General features: G+C 52.1%; 1 protein-coding gene across 1 annotated transcript in view; it reads left to right on the top strand.

The window, feature by feature from the left end:
* Positions 1-790: 790 nt before the first annotated feature.
* The window catches only part of ACTL8 (actin like 8), a 75,505-nt gene continuing 64,736 nt past the window's right edge, over positions 791-11,559 (top strand). Inside the window, exon 1 of the mRNA XM_082433110.1 lies at positions 791-11,395. Within this exon, the coding sequence (XP_082289236.1) occupies positions 11,234-11,395 (162 nt within the window). The 5' untranslated portion in view covers positions 791-11,233. The remainder of the gene's footprint in view (positions 11,396-11,559) is intronic.

Genomic DNA, 11,559 nt, shown 5'->3' with positions numbered 1-11,559 from the left:
CTGTATTTTCCCACTGCCCCCGCGCCCTGCCCGAAAGAACGGGAGGTTGGGAGCTTCCAGCTGGCAGGTGTAGTGGGTGATGGGCGTCTGTCCTCAGGAACCCTGGATTTGAGATGGAACTCTTTGTTTTATCAGCTGATGACCCCGTGAGTCTGAGCCATAGTTTCCCATTTGCTAAGTGGGAACGGTAACCCCACAGGGCTGACACCAGGGTTAATGAGAAAATGGCTCCTCTCATGCTTTCTATCACAATCATCATGATTTTTGGGTGATGTGTCCCAGATTTAATAGCAAAGGATGGAAACAGAGCCATGAGGAATGGAGCTGAGTGAGGTTTAGGAAGCCAGCGGCAGAGCTAGCCGTGGTTCTGTGCCCCTTGATGTGTGCACAAGCCTCTGGCTAGCTCCTCTGCCTGGGGGGCTGGCCTTGTGTGTGGTCCTTGGTCCTCCTCCCCTAAGGTCCCTCTCTCTGTCTTTCCCTGAGAGTCTGGGTCCCCCTGAAGTTTATGAGCGTCCCCTCCAGCTCTGGATTTCCCTTTATGACCAAAGGAAAGAGTGGGACCCCTTTCAGTAGAGAATGCTCTTTCTGTTGCAAGTTCCCTGAGGGTGAAGGCTGTCCTGGGCAAGCAGCTGACCACAGCATGGTCCTGCCCACAAAATGCTTAGGTGAGTGCTACGATGGAGTTAGATATGGGGTGTGGGAGCACAGAGAGTGTGCTACTTCCCCCGGGGTGTGGGGAGTAACAGGGAAGGCTTCCTGGAGGAGGTTACACCTGAGTGGAATCTTTAAACACGAACAGACAGGAGGCAGGCAGACAAGAGGGTTGGAAGGACAGGCCAGGAGGCAAGAGGGCTTCTGGGCAGGGATGACTTGTGCTTTGTAGTTGCTGGAGGGTCAAGTGTGGGGCAGGGGATGGTGAGCATTGACATAGAAGAGCCAGGTCACGTAGGCCTTGAATGTCAGGCCACGGAGCTTGGATTCCATGCCACGGGTCATGGGTGCCGGGGAAGGTTTGAAACAGGGGAGCAGTGAGATCAAGCTTGCTTTTAAATTGCTTTTCTCTCTCTAGCCCAGTAGTCTTTGACATGGGGGCGTTTTCTTGTCCCCTAGGGGACTTTTGGTTGTCATAACTTGGGGGCAGTGGGTGCTACTGACATCTAGCGGGTAGGCGGCAGGGATGCTAATAAATAATCCTACACTGCACAGGGTGCCCCTCCCCCCACGACAGAGACTTCTCCGGGGCCCCAAATGTCAGTATTGCTGGGCGCATAGTCGCTCTCAGTAACGTCTGGCTGAATGAGAATCTGGGGCAAGGCCGGGGGACTGGTATGAAGTCAGCCTGAAAGTTGGGAGTTTCCTTCCTTGTCTCACGTTGTTTCTTTCCACTGCTGTGATGGGTGTGGACGGGAACATCACAAGATTCTGATAGGTAGGCTTGATCGAGCCTGGGTACCCTTGTGACCACAGTGGCCCAGCCTCCTGGGCCCCCTCCGTGGACCCCCCCTCCTGATGCCTAGGTCCCTTCCAGCTGCCTCCTCCTCCTCGCCTCATGGACGCGCTGCTGACAGTCCACCAGGCCCACTTGGTTTGCAGCCGCAGCCTGGCCCGAGAGCCTGGGTTTTAACAGCTGAATATTTCTTTAGAAAAACTCTACTTGTCTCGAGGCCCTCATTCCTCCAACTCTGCCCGCCTGGCTCCCCGTGGGAGTTCATGCAGAAACCAATGTGTTAATAGACCGGCAGCATCTCTCAGTCTGGCTCCCACTTAGCTTCCTGCGGAGAGGGCGGCAGCCTCTGTGCTGCTCCCTGCGCCCCTGCCTGCAGCCCAAGCTGGTGCTTGACTTTGGGCCTTGTGTTCCGGCAGTGGGGGGCGCAGGCGGGCAACAAATGTCAGAATCCACCTGGTGGCCTGAGCCGCGGGCACTGGGACTGCCAAACTCTGGTCCCTTCTAGGGCGTGGTCATTTATCTGCCTTGTCCAGCCACCCACTCTCCATGAGGGAAACAGAGGGAGGCCCTCAAGGCTGTGCTGGGGATAAATCCACTCCCTTTTGCCCAGCTTTCAAGGCCCTGTGATCTGCCTACTCCCTACGCCTCCCTTGTCACTGCAAAATTCCTGGAACGCTTCTGAGCTAGGCACCCAGCAAGCCTTATTTTATTCAGTCTTCACAACAACCTTACGTAATAATGGGTATGCTGTTATTTCTCCCGTTTTACAGACCAGGAAGCTGAAACTTGGAGGGGTCACTTGCCCAAGGTCTCACCTCTGGTGAGTGGTGACCCTGGGCCTTAGACCCAGGTCAATGCCTGCGGAGCCTGCCACCCGTGGCCATCTTTCCAGTCCTTAGCAGGTTTCCCGTGACTTCCCTTCATTTGGATGAAACAAGGAGCAGCCTTAATTTGTGGAGTCAAAGGGCAGGACTGGCTTCTAAAGCGAGAACTTTCTAGCAATAGAGCAGCCTACCTGTGTGATGGGTTTTCTAGTGAGCTGGTGAGCATCCCATCACTGGGGGTATTCAAGCAGGGGCCGATGGCCATTGTCCAGGTGGGACAGAGGGGATCCTTCTCAGGTGTGTGAGGGGCTGGATTGGAAGATGTCTGAGATCAAAATCCTCTGAGCCTCGAATTCTCCAAACTTGGAGGAGATGGAATCCCCTTCTCAGGATGAGGAACGGAGGCTCAGAAGGTGGCATTTCTGTGCCCAGGTTGCCTGTCCCTCCCCTACCTTCCACTTAGCCAGGTACAGAGTAGGTCACCCCTCTTGTCTTGTGTGATGGGCCTTTGATCTGGTTAAACACCCTCCATCTTCTCTGCTGAGCACCTCCTGTGTGCCAGGCCCTGGGGACTCAGGGCTGAGGAGAGATGATGGGCACGTGGCTTTGTGTGTGGTCACCAGGCCTCAGAATGAAGTCTTGGTCTTCCTCAGATCCAAAGAATGCCTCGCCTGGGGAGGGGCCCTGGGATCTGTATTTTGTCACAAGCTCCCTAGGGGATCATGACTGAGACCTTGATTCAGGGACCGGGGACACGCAGCTCTCAGTGGGCAACTGTGCAGCATTCGGGGGTTCAGCCAGAGGGGACGGGGGAGGGGTGCCATTGGGATCCAGAGTTGGTGGAGAGATGGGACGAGCTGGAAGCTCCCGTGAAAAGGGACAGTGAACCCAGGGCTCCACTGGTGGGGTACCCCGTGGTGGGGTAGCCTTCCTCCCATCCTGGTCTCTGGGGGCTGGGATTTTTATCTGCTTTAGTTCACCACTGTGTCCCGGTGGCTGGACTGGGTCCGGCACAGAGGGGGGTCTCACACTTCACCAGACAGGACAGCCCCCTCCTTGCCTCCAAACCACAACCTCTTCTTGAACCCTACGGACCAGACCCTGTGCTCAGTGCTTTGTGTCTATTAACTCATCAGACCCTCATCATAACCCCATGAAGTAGGCATGATATTTATACCCATTTGACAGATGAAGAAACTGAGGCCTAGGGAAGGGAGGGAGCATGCCCAGGCCCCTCTCTGTGGCTGGCTCCTCACAATCCTTTAGGGCTCAGCTTTGGTTTTGCCTCTTCAGAGGGGTCTGCCCTGACCCCTGGGCCAATTGCACAGACATCAGCCTCCTTGCTTCCTCCATAGCATGTAGGAATGTCCTGTCACTACTGCCCTAGGAGATAAGGTCTCTGAGAACAGCATCTGCCTCATGGTGGGCACAGGGAGGGCAGAGCCAGCTGATCTGACTTGACATCTGGGTTCCTAACGACTACACTTTGCTGCCGCTTGGTTTGACGAGAGCTGTGAGTTCATTAAATGACATTGGTATCATTTCCTGGGTACCCTGATGCGAGGCAGAGGTTCCCCCAGTGTACCCCCACCCCAGCTTCCAGGGGGTTAAATTTCACCCCAAGTTTTAGATCAGCCGAAGTTCACCCAGCCAGCCCTCCTGCGAAGTAATTACTATAATTTCCCCTGCATCACCCTCAGCTCTTGGCTGATATTGTGACTGAAACGTAAGGAGCGGTGACACTCCCTGCCCTTGTAATTGAGGCTTTGAAAACACTGCCGACATCTCCAAAGGGAGCTAGGGTTTCGTGGTGTGTGTTGGAAGCATCGTCACCTTTGAACTCTGGCTTTTTGACTTCGTGGTTGCTGTGTGAATAGAATCATGACTGAAGGGTGGGACGCATTGATTCACTGTCCCCCCCATGTTGTGTTCACATGGCTGGTCCAGTTTGGAAGCTCGTGGCAGGCCAGTGAGCTAGGAGGGGTGCTTGGCCCTGACGTGTCGGGCAGAGAAGCTGTCTGTCCCCCTAAATTGCACGGCGTGTGAGTGGCATGGCCTGGCTCGAGCCTGGGTCTCCTGCCCCCAGGTCACGTGCTCTCCTGCTGTCTCCCATCCCTCCTGCTCAGAGGCCCTCTTAGAGAGGATTTCCTGATGATTCTACCACCCAGCGGACACTTGAAGAGCAATAATATAAAAGCAAAAATCATAACCTTGGGCACTCATGGCTCACCCCAAGCACCCTCTGCTTTGCCTTGTATATGTAACACGTTTCATCTTCCCAGCCCGCCAGGGTAGGGGCTGTTATAATACCCAGTTTACAGATGAGGGAGCTGAATCCCAGAGAGGGCGTGCTGACCCGAGGGCAGGCAGCCAGGAGGTGATAGAGCCAGGGTTGGAACCCAGGCAGTCCCCAGGGCCAAGCTTCTAACCATCCTGCCTTGTGAGCTGTGCAGAAAGTCAGCCTTCCTGGATGTACTCTAGTTTTTCTTCAGGGACTTCATTCATTCATTCATTCATTCACATTCAACCATTGTTTATGGGTGCCTATTGTGGGCCAAGCGTTGTTCTAGGTATTAGGGATTCAGTCCTGAACAAAACAAGGTTCCTACCCCCATGGAGCTTCCATTCCAGTTGGGGGAGACAAACCACAAGCAGACAGATAATGCAGTTTCAGGCTGGGAGAGCTGTGGAGAAAGATGAATTAGGAAGGAGGACAGAGTAATGGGAGAGGGGAGACCTTAGCTAGAGAGGTAGGGGCGGGTTAGAGACCCGAGGGAAGCAAGAGGTGGGCCATGAAAATATGATGGGGAGGAGGTCTCAGGCAGAGGGAGCAGCATGTGCAAAGGCCCTGTGGTCAGGCTGTGTGAAGCATGCTCAGGGACCTGCAGGGAGGGTGGGAGGAGGTGAGGTCAGAAAGATAAGAGTGGAGAGATGCTGGGTGGTGGTGGTGGTGGGGTTTGAGCAGAGGAATACGATCTGACTTCCGCTGTTGAGGACAAGCTGTAGGGTGAGGCATCGGCAGAGGGGACAGTGTGGAGGCCGTGGCCATGATACAGGGGAGAGGTGGTCCTGGCTGCTTAGATCACGGTGGTTCTAAGGCTCTTCTTCTTAGAAATCTCTCCTCTCCCCTTTCCTCAACTGGCTGACTTCTAAGCATCCTTCCCTCATGGCTAAGACGTTCCCTGCACTCCTGGAAGGGTAAGTTTGGCTGCATCTGTGCCCAGGGCCCCTGGGTGCTGCTCTTTTGTGCCCGCTGGGCTGTCTTGTCTTTTGGTCTCTCAGCGCATCGTAAGCCCTTTGCTCTTTGGACATTGACTGAAGATCCGTGCATGCTGTGTTTGTCCTACTTAGGTCCTCAATTCTTATTTTTGGCATCTGCAGAAATACCTGCTTTATATGTAATCTTCTCAAGTACATCTTATTGTTACCTTTACTTTTTTCAAGCAAGAGGTATCACCCCCACTTGGCTTCTCAGTGCACTTGGATTCTGTTTGCTGACAGGGGAGGAGTTAAGCCGCTTGGCTTTTTCCCTGAAAGCGTGAGGGTTTTGGCCTCTTTGGCCACGCGGAAGTGGTACCTATGAGCCTCTCTGATGGGACTGGGTGTCTGGGGGTTTGGTTCTGGGAGGTGTATGTGAGCACGTATGTGATGTGGAGTCTAGAGAATGTCAGTTCTCTTTTTTGCAAACAGCAGCAGAAAAGGAATCGATCAGAAGGAAGCTCGTGGGCTCTGAGGTTGAGCTGAAGGACTGGCTCAAAAAGACCAAGAGCCCAGGTAGCTCTAGGTGGTCTCTTAGCAAGATCTTTCAAAGGCCTCTGGGACCCCACCAGGATGGGCGGCCCCAGCTTTTAAGCACTGCACAGGATGTACTTCCATGTCCCGGGAGAGAAGGATCTAACTGAAAGGGCCTTGGTCGTATGACCAGTCTTGGCTTGGGGGTGTTTAGGACTTTGTGATCAGTGGTCCCGCCCAGACTGCATTTTGGAAGGGAGGATCAGTCCTGGACAGGAATTTGGGGGTGCTGGTATCAAAAGAAGAGGGGACGAGTGCTTGGCTGCTGCAGATACCTAATGTCCTCTCAGAGGGTCTCAGAGATGTGTGAGCTGCATCCTGGACCTTCAAGATGCTAAAGGCAGAGGGTGTCACCATATGGAACATTAGAGAACAGGACCAAATTCCTCCAAGCGAATGGAGGAGCAGAGGTCAGAGTGCACGGAGGTTTCTGGGTCTGGGGGAGGTTGTGGAAACTCTGGGTCTGGGTGTTCTTGAGTAGGAGGGGGAAGGGTGGGGAACGGTGCTCTGAGTGAGGCTTACCGCTTGAGCAAAGTCACAGAGGCTGGAGGCTGGGATGTGCCTACTGGTTTTAGTGGAGGCGGAGACCAGCTGGTGATTCACTCACTGGTAGGGAGTGGGGCGTGCAGCTGGAGCTGCTGGCTGAGGATGGAACGGAACACCAGGCGGGGGAGGGTGACGGTGTCTGGCTGGGGTGGAAGCACATTTTGAGTAGTAATGGAATACACTGCTTTATGGAGGACCTACTGTGTGCCTGACACTCTACCAAGTGCTTTGTTAGGCCTTATCTAACCTGCGTAGCAAGCCTACCCGATAGTGCTGCTATTACCCCCACTATTCAGGTGAAGAGACATGGGCTCAGAGAGGTTAAGTGACTTGGCCAAGATCACACAGCAAGCGAAGAACAGAAAGGGGATTTGAGCCCAGGCCTGGCTGATGTTCCCTACTCATCTGTGCTACAGAATCATCAGCTGTGAAGTCGGGGACAGCCTGGCCAGCTGTCCTGGGCTATGGACCCCCATTCTTTTTCCTCCAGCCTTTTCTTCCTCAGTATTCCTAGACAGCATTGAGTGTGGCCATGGGCAGGCAAGGATGGCCGAAGGCAGGGCGGTTGGGGAGGGTCCGAGGAGACTTTCTCCTTGTCTCTGCAGAGCTTTCCTTCCTCCCTCCCTTCTCCCTGAAAAGAGCTGGAACGAAGCTGGCAAAAGTGGAGCCAGCAGAAAAATCTAATTTTTACTTTAGACACGTTTGTAGCTGACAGATATTAACCCAGCCTCTGAACTTTCCTTCCAGACAGGTCTGAGCTGAGTCCTGCCCTGGTTGTTGGGAGACCAGCTCTGTCATTAATCTACTGTCGCATTTTAGGCACAATGTTCTTCCTCCCTAGGCCTAAGCGTTTCTACTGGTAAAATGGGGTTGCTGGTACTTGGGTGGGGTATCACAAATTCAAAAGCCTACAGGGATCCTCCAGTAGAGACAAGGTGTGAAATGGGCCAGGTGTGGGAGAGAAGAGGGTGCTGGGGACTTAGGGGCCTGGCGGGCACGTGCCTGCCTGCAGGGACAGCCCCCGGTCAGGGCCAACCGGTTGCTGCTATGTAGGGTGGCTGTCGCCCGATCTTCAGATTCTTTTCAGAAAAAGCCAGAACTCTGAATTGTGCTTGAAAATATTTCAAATTTTAAACGTTAGTAACTTATTTAGAAATTTGGGGAAAGATTGTGGAAGCCAGTAAGAGCAGCTGCATGGTTTGACGCTGGCCTGTGGGTTGCTAGCTTGCAGTGCCTGGGCTGGATTGTTTGGGTTTCTTCTAGCCGGCTGAGATATGGCTCCATTTAATATGCATATAAATAAAAATCAAATATTTGCCTTCCAGATATATTGATTTGTATTTATTGATGACCTCTGTGGTTTATAATGTGCATGTAAGCTCAGAGTTAATAATGGGGCAGAAACCTCTTTGAGAAACTTTAATCACAGATTAGGAGTTTGTGTGCCTGGACCTCTCCCTCTGGATTACTTCCGCCTCTAACATCTATCTTTAATCCTTCCTGATGCAGACGTAGCCTAGCCTAGTTTCTATGGCAACAGAGTATGCTGCCTTCTCCCCTCATTGTATATTCACAGAAAGAAAAAAGCGGGGAGGGAGGCCTTGAGATTTCCATAACCTGGACAACAGTCCCAGGGACTTTTACTTTCTACCCCTGTGAGATTGTGGGCAGGACAGGTTTATTTGAAGCCAGTGGGCAGCCCAAGAGCAAGATTTGTTGGCTCTCATAAAGTTTTAGAGACCTCTGGCTGGAGCTACCGACTTTATCACATCTGCTGCTGTTGCTAGTCTGGAGGGTACTTGTGGATCAATTTTTTTTTTTTTTAAGTATCCAGAGAGCAATGGGTTTATAGGCCCATTTAAAAGAGCCACTACGAGTAGAAGAGGATCTGTGGGTCATAGTGGCCAATGAGCTGACCAGGTATTCTGGTCATTCCCACCATGCACAGTGAAGCCAAGAGGGCCTGTAGGCAGGGGACGCAAACGGCTCCGCTGGAGCTGTGGTGTGTGATAGTTGTCAGCCCTGGGCTCTGACAGGAAGAATAGGGGAGTGGATAAGACACAGATATTGGAATCAAATTGTCTGGGTTCGATTTCTGATTCCACCACCATGGGACTTGGGCAATTTCCTTAACATCTCTGAGCTCTGCTTCCTTGTCTGTAAAGTGAAGGTTATAATAGTAACCTCCTCGTAGGTTATGCTGAGGATTGAGATGATACACGTAAAGCGTCTAGAATAGGAGTCGGCAAACTGTTCCTGTAAAGGTTCTAGATAGTAAACATTTGAGGCTTTTTGGGCCTTAGAATCTCTGCCAAACTCAACTCTGCTGTAGTAACTTGAAAGCATCCGTAGCCAATATGTAAATGATGGATTGGGCTGTGTTCCAATAAAACTTTATTCTTATAGGCACTGGAATTTGAATTTCATATACTTTTCATGCGTCACAGATGAGTCCTCTTTTTCTGATTTTTTCCCCAACCATTTAAACATGCAAAAACCATTCTCGGCTCACAGGCCATACGTATAAAAACAGGCAGGCAGCTGGATTTGACCCATGGGCCATAGTTTGCTGGCTCCTGATGCAAAATAATGCCTATTTTATGTTCGTTAAGTGTTAGTCACTGAAATTACCTTTATCTCCTTCATTATTCTTTTCATCCTAGGAGGGTGGGTTGAAGGCAGTAAAATATCTGGCCCAGAAAGGGATGACTTGGGTGGGGAAGAGAGGGTACATAGTGACTGCACTCAGGAAAGGAAGGTGGAGTTTGTCCCGATAGTCCAGTAGGGGTATCCTCCGGGACTGCCGGATTTTTGGCTCCGAGACCTCTAGCAGCAGCTTGAGGTACCTAAAGTTGGAACAGACTGCCTTGGCCGTAGTAAGCTCCTGCCACCGGAAGTGCTCAAGCAGAGGCCAGGTTCCCCTGACATGCTGCTGCGGAGGAGGCTGGCTCACTGGGTGAATGGATGCTGAGGTGCCGGGGTCCGAGCTGGGTTCCTGCAGCTCTGGCCGGTGGGGGGAGGGGGTGAGGCGATTCCTGCTCTTCTACGGTCCCCTTTCCTAATTCACAAAGCACCTTGCCCTCTTGCTTCTTGAATAATCCAGCAATGTGTATGGGTCCGGCATTACCCCTCTTTAACAGGTGGGGGAGTCGGGGATAGAGGACAAGCTGGCCACTTGGCCGGACCCGTCAGCTAGGCGGGGAGGCGTGGTGTGGTGGAAACACACAGACTGTGGTCCTGGACCTGGTTTAGACCCCAGCTCAGCTGCTTCCTACCTTTGTGACCTTCTCTGAGCCTCAGTTTCCCCATCTGTAAAGTGGAAGTATATCATCTCCTTGACAAAGCAGTTGCAAGGCTGAAATGCGTTATTGCATGTAAAACGTCAGCATCCCTGCTGACAGACAGTAGGGATTCAAGCTGTGCTCTCGTGGCCACCCTAGTCCCAGCCATTGGTCCCAGGCTGCTGGGGTGTCCTGGGAGGGTCAGGAAGGAGCTGTCCTTTGGGACATGGCCTGTCCACAGGCAGTTGGCTGTATCAGAATCCTCTCCTGACCTTGTGGTACCGACATCTTCAGGGCAGGGATGGGTGTTAGGGATGGAGTGACTCCAGCCCAGCCCAAACGTCTCTGGGCCTGCAGGGAGGTGAGGCCAAGTCTGGGGCACCCATGTGATCCAACGGTGACAGCAGGTGGGGATGTTGGGCTGGGAGGGTCACCGGCTTCAGGGTCTGTGCCCCCCGCAGGAGCGACTCACATGGGGGATTCCATGAATCCTCACAACTGCCCTATGAGGAGCCTGCAGTTTTTACCCCATTATATGAATGAACAAACCAAGGCTGAGAGCCCGATCACCTGTCTGGGGCCACGGAGGAGAAAGTGGGAGAGTCGGGTTTTGAACCTGGGTCTGACAGCAAAAGCCTGCATCTGCCAACCCAGTATCCCTACCTCCTTCCACCTTTTGGCTGGCACTGGAGTCCACAGGGTATAGAGTAAGCCCTGATAATGAGAGTAGCCAGCTTTCTGGGGGGTGGTTACGATGCTCCAGACATTGATCTAAGTAACAGTGTGAAGGATAAAAGAGTCAGTGTTCTCCTACATTGATTAATTTTGTAATCCTCACAACCTCTCTGAGCTATTCCCATTTTATAGATGAGAAAACTGAGGCACAGACAGGTCATGTAAATACTTTGCTTGAGCTCACAAAGCTGAGCAGTAGAGCCTGGGATTTGAACCCAGGAATTCTAACTCTGAAGCCTGTTCTCACTTGGCTCTCCTGCCTTCATCGGGCACAGAATAGGTGAGCAATAAACATAAAAACCCAAGACTGGGGCCAGCATGAAGTTATTAGAAGATTGGTGTGTCTTGACTCACCCTGGACTTTATGTTCCCTCCTGTGTGAGGGGGACGTGATCCCCATCACTGCTCTTGCCTCACAGGATGGTTTGTGCATGAGAAGAACTACCGCTTCTGCTGTAACAGCCCTTTACTTGTGCCTCAGAATCATCGTGCTATGCAAAATCGCACAATAAAAACCACAGGGTTTATGGGAAAATGGGGTTAAGAGCGCAACACTCAAGCACATTAAGAAAATAGAAACCACATAAAATGGTAGCCGAGTTTTATCCATGTTGAAGGTTAAGAAATACGTAAATACTAAAGTAAGTGTGGCACTTCATCTTGAGGGAGACCTGAAGTTTGCTTGTGGGAGTGTGTGCCATTCTGCCTGCTGGCTGCCAGCCCAGTTCCCACACTTGCTACCCGGTGTGCAAGAGGAAGAAGAAAAAGAGGTAAAGAGAGAAAAAGGCAAGAGGAAGGAGAGAAAAAAATACAAAATTAGCTGAAGGGAAATAGTGGGGAGGGCATGAGGTTGCCCTGGGGAGTGGTAGGAGGAAGGTTATGGGAAATTGGATGGAAGTTGTAGCCCCAGGTGTGGATGCGCCCGTTGTCTAGA

This window comes from Balaenoptera physalus (genome assembly GCF_965194825.1).
Source record: "Balaenoptera physalus genome assembly, chromosome: 1".
NCBI classification, from domain to species: Eukaryota; Metazoa; Chordata; class Mammalia; order Artiodactyla; family Balaenopteridae; genus Balaenoptera; species Balaenoptera physalus.
The sequence above is the reverse complement of the archived record's forward strand: the minus strand, read 5'-3'. Positions and strand labels throughout refer to the sequence as shown.